The sequence below is a fragment of the Dryas octopetala genome, chromosome 1, assembly GCF_963921425.1.
Source record: "Dryas octopetala chromosome 1, drDryOcto1.1, whole genome shotgun sequence".
NCBI classification, from domain to species: Eukaryota; Viridiplantae; Streptophyta; class Magnoliopsida; order Rosales; family Rosaceae; genus Dryas; species Dryas octopetala.
In genome coordinates, this window is record NC_141366.1 from 9,443,469 (window position 1) to 9,455,931 (window position 12,463).

Here is a 12,463-nt window from a genome sequence, read left to right on the forward strand (position 1 = left end):
GGATGCGTGAATCTCTGATTAATATGTATATATATGTTAAATCAGTAAAAATATAAAAAAAGAAAATTATGTAGTATAAATTTATAATATATAGCTACGTCGATCAATTTTTAATAAATTTGATCAAATTTCAAGATTTATCCAACCGGCTAATTTTTTTAATACGATAAATTGATGAGAATTAGGAGGCAATTAAAATGTCATGACTTTCTATTTATTTAATTTGGTTCATGTAGATGTTATTGGTGGGATGGGGCATGTGCCATGCTGCCCAACTGCTGGTATGAGTTTGTGACGTGAGAAAAAGGAAAAAGGGACAAGGTAAAAAAGGGAAAGACACAATTTTAGCAATTTTTTCTTTTAATTATAGATTTTAGAGGGAAAAAGAAAAATGGGTTCATTTTGTTATTTAATTCTGAATTTTAGGTGGCATTGTGTCTATAAAAGCCCGTCTCTCTCTCAGCCTAACCATTCCTTATTGCATTAACTCTCTCTCTCTCTCTCTCTCTCTCTCTCTCTTTCTATGTCTGTTGTTGCTGTTAGAGGCTGTTGATGGTGTTTTCATACTTTGGCTTTTTTGTATGATAACTCATGCTCTTTGCACTTCTCTGTGGGATTAACTGATTAAGAGAGAGAAAAGCAGATAACGTTCAAAGACACCAAGAAATTGGAAATTTAAGAAATAAGAATAGCAAGCTGCTCTGCCTGTAAACACTGTGCTGGTGGGTTGTGTTATATGTTTTTAGCAACAAAAAGATTCCCATTCTTCTTGTTCTTCTTCTTCTTCATTTCGTTTTCAGTGTTCAAGATGGAAATTAAAATGTCTATATATTGTGGCGATGGTTTATGTTTCTCTGGTTTTTCAGAAACAGGGCTAAGTTGTCAAAGAAGAAGAAGAAGAAATGAAGTACGTGTTGGTGACTGGTGGAGTAGTAAGTGGTCTTGGTAAAGGAGTGACTGCTAGTAGTATTGGCCTTCTTCTCAAGGCTTGTGGACTGAGGGTCACTTCCATCAAAATTGGTCTCTTCCTCTTTTCCTTCTTCTTCTTATTTTTCTTTCATTTTAATTAATGTTATGTTCCTCATCTCTTCTTCTGTATTAACTTTTTGAGGCATCCCATTATGCCGGTTTTGTTGGAAAGTTCAGCCATACTTTTTATTACCTTTGGTTTTTCTAATGGGAAAAAAAAGATACGTCAGATTTAACTTTTTCTTTTGAACCCTTTTTGAGTAGGTGCATGAGAGCTTCTTAATTTCAATTAATGTTTCAGTGAGAAAACAAATCTGAATGCCTTCAATTTCCTGTCAATTTTCACATGGAATTATTTATCTTTGCTGGGCATCTTTTTCTCTGCAAAACAATAATGCCTGATATGTATATATGTGTGTGTATAAAAGTTGATCACCATTTCTACTTTTCCTTTGTTATTCAGATCCTTACTTGAACACTGATGCGGGAACTATGTCCCCTGTGGAGCATGGTGAAGTGTATGTGTTAGATGATGGTGGTGAGGTACATAAACTTACTCTACTGCCCTCTTCCCGGATAATTTGTTTTCCTTTTGAGGGACAATTTTGTGAGAGGAACTGTGATATCTAGGAAGCTTTGGCCATTGGCCCCCACCCCCATGTGTTTTACATGAATACTCTGAAGACAGAAGTTGGTGATTCAATTTTAAGTAATAAGATCATTCATAGCTATGCAATCTGTGACACCATTTGAAATCCTTAATACAAATACAAAGTTACAAACTAATACTTACAAACATGCAAATTTTGGACTGATGTGTCCAAAGTCTGAACAAAGGTGGGGAGATTCACAGGCTTTGTATTTTACTAATTTTGTTTTCTTATGTTAACAGGTGGACCTGGACCTTGGAAACTATGAACGATTCCTCGATATCAAACTGACCCGTGATAATAATATTACTACTGGAAAGATTTACCAGGCAAGCGGGTTAAACTGCATATATCCACTATATTATATATATATATATATATATCTATTACGGCTACAGATTCCCAAAATTTTTTGTACCAGCTTGATGCCCAATTACTAAAGTTTGATTTTTCTTTTTTCTTGTGTCACAGGATGTTATTGATAAAGAAAGAAAGGGAGATTATCTGGGGAAAACTGTCCAGGTTTTTGTCTACCTCTGAGTCCATTAATGTAGCCAAATTTATTTGGCACCCCTATTTTTCTTATATTATTTTTTATGTGTAGGTTGTCCCTCACATCACAGACGCTATCCAAGATTGGATTGAGCGTGTAGCAAAAATACCAGTGGATGGAAAGCCTGGTCCAGCTGATGTTTGTGTTATAGAATTGGGTGGAACTATAGGTACATATCCCACAACAATGTTCTTGTTGTCCAGCAGAATGAGCTGTTTGAAACTTTGAATGGGTTCGTTCAAATTACTAACAGTTTTCTGGTTATAGGTGATATTGAATCCATGCCTTTTATTGAGGCATTAGGACAGTTCTCGTACCGTGTAGGTAAGCAAATTGTATATGCAACTTCATATGACACAATTGTACATGTTAATGCTCATTCTATTTGATCATTCAGTTACTTGACTTTTTTAATTCCATCAATGCTTCTCATTTCAGGTTCTGAAAACTTTTGCTTGATTCATGTCAGCCTTGTGCCTGTTTTGAATGTTGTTGGTGAACAGGTACACATGTTATCAATTGTGTGTCCAATAATTATAGAGTAGATGATTTAACCTCTGTATACAGTACTTCTCAATCATGACTCATGAGAACAAATTACTTGGGTTGCCCTAATGAATGTATTCAATTATGCTCAGAAAACAAAACCAACCCAGCACAGTGTTCGTGGACTGAGGTGTCTAGGTTTGACACCCCATGTGATAGCTTGTCGCAGTACAACGGTCTCTCTCTCTCTCTCTCTCTCTCTCTCTCCCCACACACACACATGCACCCAAATGTTTTTTTTTTGTCATGTTAGCTCAAGGTTCTAAATTTACAGGCACTAGAAGAGAACGTAAAGACAAAACTCAGCCAATTTTGCCATGTGCAGGTTTGTTAGATAAATTAATTTCGAGCATATTACTTGAAATCTTTATGTATGTGCTTTGCAATTGCAAGATGCTACTTTACTGAAGTTAAAATGCCTACATATTTGGCAGAAAGAGAATATAATAACTCTCTATGACGTTCCCAACATCTGGCACATTCCATTACTTTTAAGAGTAAGTAGCTCTCCACAACTTCTGAAATGTATCTATTTGATCTTAAAGTATCTTCTTGTGTAACTGTCTCATGGATTTTTTTTTTTCCTCCATTTTAAATAGGATCAGAAGGCTCATCAAGCAATCTTTAAAGTGCTGAATCTTCAGGGGTTTGTCTTCTGAGCTCTTCACATTTTATTTTTTCCTGTAAATTTTGGGCTGTAATCTATATGCAGTGTGCATTCTTGATGTCACCTTTTAGTTTTCTAACATTCATTTACACAAATGTTCCATAATGTGCAGATTAACAAGGGAACCTGAATTAGAACAATGGACTGCTAGGGCTGAAATTTGTGACATGTTGCATGAGCCGGTCGGTCCCAACTCAAACAATCCCATTTTCATACTTTTCATTCTGCTTGCTGCCAGCACATTGATATTTCAGTGTCGTTTACCTAACAGGTCCGCATTGCCCTGGTGGGAAAGTATACAAGCCTTTCAGATGCCTACCTCTCTGTACTAAAGGTGCAACTAGCTACCACTTCTTAACTATGAATTATTGTTTAAACCAGATAATTTATGTATTATTCTAATGTAATTTCTAAAGATGGTTGCTTACTGCATTTGTAGATCCAGTCCTTGCATTCTTAAATTGTTGTCCAAGATTTGAGCTCAATACCCTGTATCTTATGTCTTTCCAAGATTCAATAATGTTTCTTGACATTATAAATTCTGATTTCTATACTTAATGATTTTGATAATCAAGATATTACTTAATGATTCATGAAGTGGTCTAGTCCAGAAGAAAGGATGCTCAAATCAGGTCGGGAGTGACTCTGATAAGTTTAGATATGAGCTTAGTAACATATTAACTATACTAATGAAAGTAGTAAGATAAAATTTTAGGAAGATACTTAATAGGAGTAATTTTTGGAGCAAAATTACTGTGCTATTGTTCTAATTATTTTTCTTTTATTCTGGTGACACTTTAATTTGAAAAATGCATTGTGCATGTCAGGTTTATGTATGTTTGAGTTTATTCCCTAAGAAATGGTTTACATATTGGTATAGCTAGAGGGAGGACAAAGTATGATGGTACTGGATATATAATCTGTAGTACTTTCTGCAGGCTCTTGTGGATGCTTCTGTTTCTCGCGGCAAGAAACTTTTTGTGGACTGGGTTCCAGCTGGTGACCTTGAAGACTCAACTGCAAAAGAGGTTATTATTGATATTCAGTCCTAGCATTTTTAACATTTTAACTTATTTCAAAACTTGACAACAACAAAATATGCATATTGCAGAAACCTGATGCTTATAAAGCTGCTTGGAAGTTATTGAAGGTTTGTATTGAGGTTTAATAGCCTTGGAATTGCCAGCTACATTTGGCATCCCCTGTACTTCTCTCCTCTATAAGGTGTTGTTGCTTTCTTTGTTAGCCTTCTGACTGGCCTATGTCTTCAGGGTGCAGATGGTGTTCTTGTTCCAGGAGGGTTTGGTGACAGAGGAGTGCAAGGGAAAATTCTTGCAGCAAAATATGCCCGGGAAAAGAAAATTCCATTCCTTGGCATTTGTCTAGGAATGCAGATTGCTGTGATTGAGTTTGCAAGATCTGTTCTTGGTCTGCAAGATGCCAACAGCACAGAATTTGATCCTAACACTAAGAATCCCTGTGTTATACTAATGCCTGAGGTCTGCATTCTGTGTTTTGAGATTTATGTTTCCGTGAACTGAACTCAGCGTCTTGCTTATTCATCTGATCTCTGTACTGTGTAAGTAGGGCTCGAAAACACACATGGGAGGCACCATGCGCCTTGGATCCAGGAGAACGTACTTCCAATCTACAGACTACAAATCAGCTAAACTGTGAGTACTAACTTAGAAAGAGATACACACAATTGTTTTGTACATATATCTTAAGCATTTCTTTGATTTGAAACTGTAATTGTTATAAGAACCAAAGCTTTTGAGAAAATGTATTGATCTGCATAGATCAATCAGTAATTTGATGCACATGAAAATCAGAGAGTACCAGCATGCCAAATGAGATGCCTATGTTGGCTAATCTTTGCAATTTTCATTTTGTTAGATATGGAAACAAACGCTTAATTGATGAGAGACATCGGCACAGATATGAGGTATGTGGCATCCCAATGCGATTAATTGTCTTCTAAGGTACTATTATGTCAGGAGGACTAATTCTGTTGGATTCAGGTGAATCCTGATATGGTAGCACGCCTTGAATGTTCCGGCCTCTCTTTCACTGGCAAGGATGAAACTGGCCGACGCATGGAGGTATAAATTTTCATTATTGGCCTTTGTAACTTTAGAATCAATTGATTGGTAAATTGTGGTGATTCTGAGCCAATATTTGGTATATTGACATTACAGATTGTTGAGCTGCGTAATCATCCATATTTTATCGGTGTCCAGTTCCATCCTGAATTTAAGTCAAGACCAGGAAAACCTTCTGCTTTATTCTCAGGTACCTGTCTCATTCATCCTTAAAGTTGTACATTATGTTCAATTACACTTGGTTACATAAACTGGATGCTTCCTGTTTATGACTTTATTAGTTTATTCATTTGAATGTTCACTTATGCTGTGTGCTGTTAGTTTTTGGTTGAACATTTTGATTGAGAAGTTGGAAGTGAATGAAGAGTAGATACTTGTCTTGTCTGTTACAGGGTGAGGTGAGTGCATATACATAACCTGGTTTTGCTGCTGGTCAAGTCAATAGTTCTAGATTTGGCCAACCTCACCCAATTTATAGTTGAACTCACAAAGCATGCATCTTTTCTTAGATTCTTGTGAAGAACATTTATTTGTCACTAATGTATAGCTTAATTTGAAGATGGTTCTTCAGGTGGAGTAGCTTATTGCTGCTGCAATTTGATAATTCTAAATTTATTTCATGTTATTTCTGTGAGAACCCAAATTTCAAATTCTTCTCTGCTGACTTGTGCATCAGATTACAGTAGTAATAGAATAGCTTGTAAATTAAAATAATTGTCTATTTGTAATGTCATGTAGGGCTTATAGCAGCAGCATGTGGGCAGTTGGATGCTCTCATACAAGTCTCTGAGAGCAAAAGGAATGTCCCAAATGGAGGATTCCAAGCAGCATGTGGGCAGTTGGAGGCTCTCTTACAGGGCTCTGAGACCAAAAGGAATGTCCCAAATGGAGCAGGCAATGATGTTTTTGCAGCCAAAGCATACCAAAATGGAGGTGCAACCAAGCTTGCTAAGAGGGAACCAGAGGGTGTATACAGCATTTTCAATGGGATGCACTTGTGAATGATGCCTATATTATATATAGGATGTTCCTTTGTGGTGTGATGTAGGGGATTTACTAATTACGAGGGGATTTTAGGTGATATATTATATAGGATTGGTTTGTACAGTCATTTGGGTATGGTTAGATATAGCCTTCCAAAGACACAGACTTAGAATGGATCAATGGAGTACTGGAGCTGAATCCCTTTTTAAACAGATCAGCTTGTCAAAGTCTCCATTGTATTAAACAGATCAGCTTGTCAAAGTCTCCATTGTATTGCACTTAGAACTGTGTAGGGGATTTTCCCTTCCCCTGCTCCCTATCCTTGTTTTGTAAGTCTTGATTTACATGCAGTAATAATATCTTTATATCATATGCATGGATTCTCGCTATTTAGATAAATATTTAAAAAAAAAAACAACTCAGACTCTAAAACTGATGAACTCCTCCTAATAAAAAAGAGATGTCATCTACCAAATAGTCATTAGCCACAACTCCAAAAGTTACTTAACGCTAAACTCTATATAAAAATAATACCACTCATCCAAGAGACTTCCTGGCGTTGGATAACAAATGATAGAATTCTTTTATAGAACTTGCACTTGTAAAACCAACTTGTAAGAGAAGTGTGTCAAGAAAGATTATAATATCCCATGTTTTACTTTTTTTTAATGTGAGACATTGAGTGAAGAAAATTGGAGCATTAAACCTAAAAATTTATTGGCAATAAAAATAAATACTTAAGATTTTGATAACTGATAAGGGTCAAATTTATATTTTTTCAAAAGTAGAATACACTCGACATTTTCACGTATCACTGTAGCATAGACTTGGCCAATTCAGTGAATTTCAATTCACCAAAATTAAAATTTTCAAATGTAATAATCTAAAAACAAGAATCTTGTAAGCTGACCGACTAATGTAAAATGGGGAAAAAGAAAAGTGACAATCTTCGTTGGTAGCCCTGCACTTTTCTGGGTGGCCCCAGGCCTCAAAATCTTAATATTACTAAAAGTGAAGAGACAAATAGATAAGAGGGAAGTGGGTAATGGAAGACTGGAAGGAATGGCTTTGTTAGCAAATACTCTGCTACCCCAACTACTCGGACTCTGTCCAAGTCGAACTCAGTCGCCAACTACTACTATTCATTTCAACCATTCACAGCGCTGTTACCATTGCCGTAGAGTGAAGCCCTCTGTTTCGCTTTGGTTGTGTGATGGGAAGCGAAAGTTCAAGGCCAACAACGCCTCCAAGGCAGATAAACAAGAAGTGAAAGAGGAAGAGGAAGAGTTTCAAGTACTGACGGCCATGAGGAGCGATTACAATGACATTGTAATCGTGGACACACCCAAATCGAGAATGCTGCTCCTCGACTCATCTCGTATGTTCTTCTTTTCTTTTATCTTCATCATTGTGACCCATCATTTTGTTCTTCGTGTAAATGTAATTTATGTTTTTTATGCATGCAGATAATGTCCATAGCATTGTATACAAGCACCAGAAATGGACTGATTCCTACTGGGTATGTGTATTTTTCAGTGTTTATGTTCTAAGTGCTCCCTAGAAATGTTATAGTTTCATTCATTTAATAAGACTTTAGCATGTGTTTATAATGAGATGCACGATACTTTTATGAGTAGCAGTTGTTAATAGGATATAAGTGTTAGAAAGTCTTTGTATTCATTGTTGCATTGTGCAGGATGAGTTTGCTAGCTTGCCTGCTATTGTTCCAAAAGGTCCTATTGCCATCCTTGGCTTGGTAATTCATTTAAATTTGAGCTCAAGTGGGTATCTTTTGAAATCCCTTTTGTACCATAAAAACTAGTGATTCCTGACTAAAAGTATTGTTCAAGTCAGGGTGGTGGAACAGCTGCTCATCTGATGCTTGACTTGTGGCCGTCTTTGCAGCTTGAAGGTTGGGAGATTGATCAAATTGTGAGTGTCTTATGGTCAAATGGGATACTCCTCTTTCATATTCTTAATGTGCCAGTCCTAGTAACCTTTTCTTCTGATAATTGAAAAGCATTGGACTGGAGTTCTTTGAATAATCCAAAGAACTGCAAGAGAATACCTTGTGTATTCACTAAGGCCACATGTTTTATCTTAGTAAATTCATATTTGCATTAGCTAAATGCTATGATCTGTGTTTGTGGTGAATGCTTCTTTACTGGATATTTTAAATATTTTAGTTGATTGACAAAGCAAGAGAATACCTTGGGCTGTCTGATCTTGAGAAGCATACCCAAGCTGGTGGCATACTTAACGTCCATATTGGTGACGCCCTTTCTCCTTCAGTTAATATTTCTGGAGGATATGCCGGTGAGATCCTTGTCTGCATGGTTCTTTGTATTACCTGGCTCACCTTCTCCTGTTTCATTGGACATTGTGGATGGTCAAATTCAAGGACTTGTTTTGTAATGTTGGTACTCTTGTGTATACTTCCTGAATGCATTGGTTGTGCTTCATGTTTTGCTATTCTGGTGGACCTGTATACTTCTTAAATAGATAACAAAAAATGTGAAGCAGGGTTTAATTTACAGTTCTAAACCAGATGTCAACTCAAATAATCTGCAATTCTCTCCCTATTGTATTGCTAACTTGTTCTTGCAGTAAATATCAGGCATTGTCATCGACTTGTTTTCTGATGGAAAAGTTTTGCCACAGTTGCAAGAGGTATGAAGCTTTGCTATCTGACATGATTAGTTGGTACCTTAGCTATTCAGATTGTTTCATGTTATTTGAGGCTTGAACTTCTGCAATTGTTTATTTTTATTATTTTCACCTTCATCTCCATGTGATCATCTTGTCTTCAACACAAACTTCTACACAATGATATTTGAAAACACATAGAGTAGCTTATCCACTTGGGCATATGCCTTTCGTTTTGGTCAGAAAGACGTGGAAGAAAACTTCTTGAAAGAGTATGCCAGTATGGTGAAAATGTCATGAGAAGCTACGTGATTAAATCAAGAAATAATGGGGGGAGCAAGAAAATAAGGAAAGAGAAAAACCAATGAATTTAGAATAAACTCCTACATAACTTATATGTGCACAAGAAATCCTCAAATGCCATTCAGAATATTGATTTGGCTTTGCCAGGGAAAACACTCCTGGTGAACATGAATGAGAGGTTGGAAAAAGGAAGTCACAGAGCAACCATAGGACACTACCATCTTCTGATTAAACATCAAGGGAAGTGACATTAACTTTTTTGGGCTTAATCTAAGGAAAGTTGCAATTAAATAAATTTAAATTTCCATATTTGTATTGAACAATATTGTATCAACTCCAACTTGTGAAAATGATATGGTTATTAGGAGATACGACTAACAAAATTATTTTGGAGAAACACATAAAAAGACGTTTAACTCTCAAGCCAATCATTCAAGCTAAAAAGTCAAAGCACCTTAAACTTCTCTTGACACAACCTACTTGCCTTCATAAAAAGTTGCAAGTGGACTTCATGTAGTAGTACCCATAATTATTGCAGAAGCTAAATTAAATATATAAAATTCAGTTGTAGTTCCCATGTTCTCATTATGGCTAGTTGTATCATGGCTATTACTTCTGTCCAATTTCCCAGAATATCATCTGCTGTATCCAATTGCCTATACATCTAGATATTTTCTTTGTCATCCATTATGACCGCATCACACAGTATTATGTGCTTCAATTATACTTGTTTTGTGATTATTTGAAAGGTTACAACTTGGTTGGAATTAAAGGATCAGCTGATGCCCAATGGTCGTCTAATGGTGAATTGTGGTGGTATAGATGGGGCATCCAATGTCAAAGAGGGAACTGTTCATCCAAACAATATATCCTCTGATGACAGTTGGGTACAAAATTCTACCATCAAGGCATTATCTAAAGCATTCCCCGGACAAGTAGGCCTCGTTCCCTTGATAGTCTTGTGTTTATTTGGTTTCCAGCCTTGCAACATCCAATCACTTTCCAAGATGAGCCTAATTTGCTCATTTTAAATTAGATTTACAAACCAAAATATGAATTTTAGATGCAAATTGTTATAGTTTATTGACAAATTTGAGGTCCGCACATGTTTTGCTGTTCCGTGAAATTTGAATGGCTCCAATCCTAAATATCAGTCAACCACCCACCCCTCTTTCAGGGATAACTGTTATTTTATGATCATGGCTGGCACTCTTGGCTTGTCCTCTCCATGCGTGTGCACACACACAAAGCACAATGAACCTGTTAGCGTGTTGTGTTGATATAAACTATTGGGCTTAATTTTTTTTTTTCAGGTTAACTTTTGACATCAATCTTTACTTTCTTTTATCAATGTTCCTATAATAAAAAAAGAAAGAAAAAAAAATCTGAATGATTATCTAACATGGTGCTAGAGCTTTGATTGTCTGTTTGATCCTGTATTTGAATCCTATTGTGTACATCGTAATATGTATTGATCGGTCATTTCCTATCACTTGAAGGATTTAAGTTTTGAGGAAAAATGATTCCTTAACAAAACAATTTATTTTCCATGGACCTTCCAAAGGGAGCTGTTGGTCATATCTAACTTTGAAAAAGAGAAAACAGACTAGTAAATACACGCACATGAAAATATCAGCAAATTAATCCTCGCATCACATCTGTAATAAGTTTAGATTTATGGGGGATACTCAATTCTGCATTAGATGGGAAGATTCTGCAGTTAAAATGCCCTGATTATTTCGGGCTCCATTCTATGCAACAATATGACTCTGAACTTCATGACTTTTCTGTGGATCTCCAAGTATTACATGAATCTCATTGTCTTTATGCATGTTCTGAGTCAATTCATATGTTTTCATGAATGCTTATTGGATTGAGGAAAGCTCACAGTTTGATATTTGAAATCAGGTAAGCTGGAAGAAAATGCCACAAAGTTTTGGTGAAAATTATCTCGCACTGACAGGACCTTTTCCAGAATTGGCTTCATGGTCTGCTGCAGTAGCAGGTCCCTTGACCGCCAGTGTGAAGCAATGGAGACCATGCTGACCTTTTTCTGATAGAGTCTTGGCTTGTTATATAAATTTGACCATGGAGCTCTTTGTTGTGATACAGTCAATCAAAGTTGCATAAATCACCTACCGGTCATGTTCTTGGAGATCATTACAGTAGATTGTCACAAAGAACGTGATCACAAAGAATGCTGCAATATCTTCTGAGGTTTAATCCAATGATTTTAGGTTGAAACTAAATGTATGCTAAGATGTATACATTATCTTAAGCTTACAATCGCTTTGATTCTAATGCCTTAACTCATTTGAAGTTTTGCTCTAATATATCTGTGTCATTTACATGTATCCCAAATATATAATGATCAGTACAAGAAGTGCTAGCTCCTTTGTAATTTGAACATTTTTGAAAATCTTGCAATATGATGAGAAACCGAAGATACTGTGGATTCATTAAGAGAAAATCATGTTGTTGCCTCTCCAGTTGCCAATGTATCACATGTTCCTCTTGTCAATTTTGCGTGCACATAATTGGACTTCTTGTAGTTAGGGTAAGGCTCATTGTTAGACATCCTAACCAATGTAAAATACATATATGTATATGTTGGTACGTAGAACTTATCCTTAAAAACTGGTTCACAAGGAAATGGTGTTCAAGTAATTTACATATATTCAAGCGATGTGAGACTATACTAACACTCCTCCTCAGTATTCTTCCTCAGTATCAAGGCTGGAGTCACTTGACAGTACCCCCCTCCACATAGGGCTCGAGATACGAACCCTACTTATTCCTGAGTTACACTTGTACACCAACTTTGATACCATATTAACACATATATGGATAGAACTTATATATCTTTAAAAACCAGCTTACAAGGAAAATGTGTTTAAATATTTATAAAATATATTTTTCAATGGTATAGCTATATGATTATGAAGTATGAACTACGGATGGGAGAGACTTTCGACTTTCAACTGTGCAGATGCATGTGGGTGTCCCAAAATAACAAGTCAGATCGAGAGTGGAGGTGCGATTT

The 12,463-nt window shown here is 36.2% G+C and overlaps 2 protein-coding genes across 4 annotated transcripts; both read left to right on the top strand.

Moving 5' to 3' along the window:
* The first annotated feature begins 533 nt into the window (after positions 1 to 533).
* Positions 534 to 6,841, top strand: LOC147297517 (uncharacterized). 3 transcript variants are annotated; one of them, XM_086230162.1, is made up of 22 exons: positions 534 to 722; positions 867 to 1,020; positions 1,433 to 1,512; positions 1,862 to 1,948; positions 2,091 to 2,141; positions 2,224 to 2,341; positions 2,440 to 2,496; positions 2,611 to 2,675; positions 2,811 to 2,894; positions 2,993 to 3,043; positions 3,153 to 3,215; positions 3,318 to 3,364; positions 3,498 to 3,567; positions 3,657 to 3,719; positions 4,324 to 4,413; positions 4,497 to 4,535; positions 4,657 to 4,884; positions 4,973 to 5,058; positions 5,282 to 5,330; positions 5,407 to 5,487; positions 5,584 to 5,677; positions 6,226 to 6,841. In XM_086230162.1, the coding sequence occupies exons 2-22, from the start codon at positions 903 to 905 to the stop codon at positions 6,486 to 6,488; spliced, it is 1,884 nt and encodes a 627-aa protein (XP_086086288.1). In that variant the 5' UTR covers positions 534 to 722; positions 867 to 902; the 3' UTR covers positions 6,489 to 6,841. The 3 variants fall into 3 exon arrangements, with proteins under 3 accessions (XP_086086288.1, XP_086086289.1, XP_086086290.1); XM_086230163.1 differs by having other exon boundaries at positions 873 to 1,020; XM_086230164.1 differs by lacking the exons at positions 5,282 to 5,330; positions 5,407 to 5,487; positions 5,584 to 5,677; positions 6,226 to 6,841 and having other exon boundaries at positions 4,973 to 5,062.
* A 667-nt stretch (positions 6,842 to 7,508) lies between these two features.
* Positions 7,509 to 11,880, top strand: LOC147297518 (uncharacterized). The gene is made up of 8 exons (XM_086251564.1): positions 7,509 to 7,849; positions 7,938 to 7,990; positions 8,168 to 8,227; positions 8,326 to 8,403; positions 8,658 to 8,787; positions 9,089 to 9,141; positions 10,170 to 10,355; positions 11,329 to 11,880. Exons 1-8 carry the CDS (start codon positions 7,534 to 7,536, stop codon positions 11,464 to 11,466), a joined length of 1,014 nt encoding a protein of 337 aa, XP_086107690.1. The 5' UTR covers positions 7,509 to 7,533; the 3' UTR covers positions 11,467 to 11,880.
* Positions 11,881 to 12,463: the final 583 nt, after the last annotated feature.

Excerpts from the sequence above, each read along its gene's own strand:
- LOC147297517 (XM_086230162.1), top strand. The coding sequence starts at position 903 with ATGAAGTACGTGTTGGTGACTGGTGGAGTAGTAAGTGGTCTTGGTAAA. Across the intron at positions 2,676-2,810 it reads TGAATGTTGTTGGTGAACAG|AAAACAAAACCAACCCAGCA; the intron begins GTACACATGTTA and ends AATTATGCTCAG. Across the intron at positions 5,331-5,406 it reads GACATCGGCACAGATATGAG|GTGAATCCTGATATGGTAGC; the intron begins GTATGTGGCATC and ends TGTTGGATTCAG.
- LOC147297518 (XM_086251564.1), top strand. The coding sequence starts at position 7,534 with ATGGCTTTGTTAGCAAATACTCTGCTACCCCAACTACTCGGACTCTGT. Across the intron at positions 7,850-7,937 it reads GCTGCTCCTCGACTCATCTC|ATAATGTCCATAGCATTGTA; the intron begins GTATGTTCTTCT and ends TTATGCATGCAG. Across the intron at positions 8,404-8,657 it reads GTTGGGAGATTGATCAAATT|TTGATTGACAAAGCAAGAGA; the intron begins GTGAGTGTCTTA and ends TAAATATTTTAG.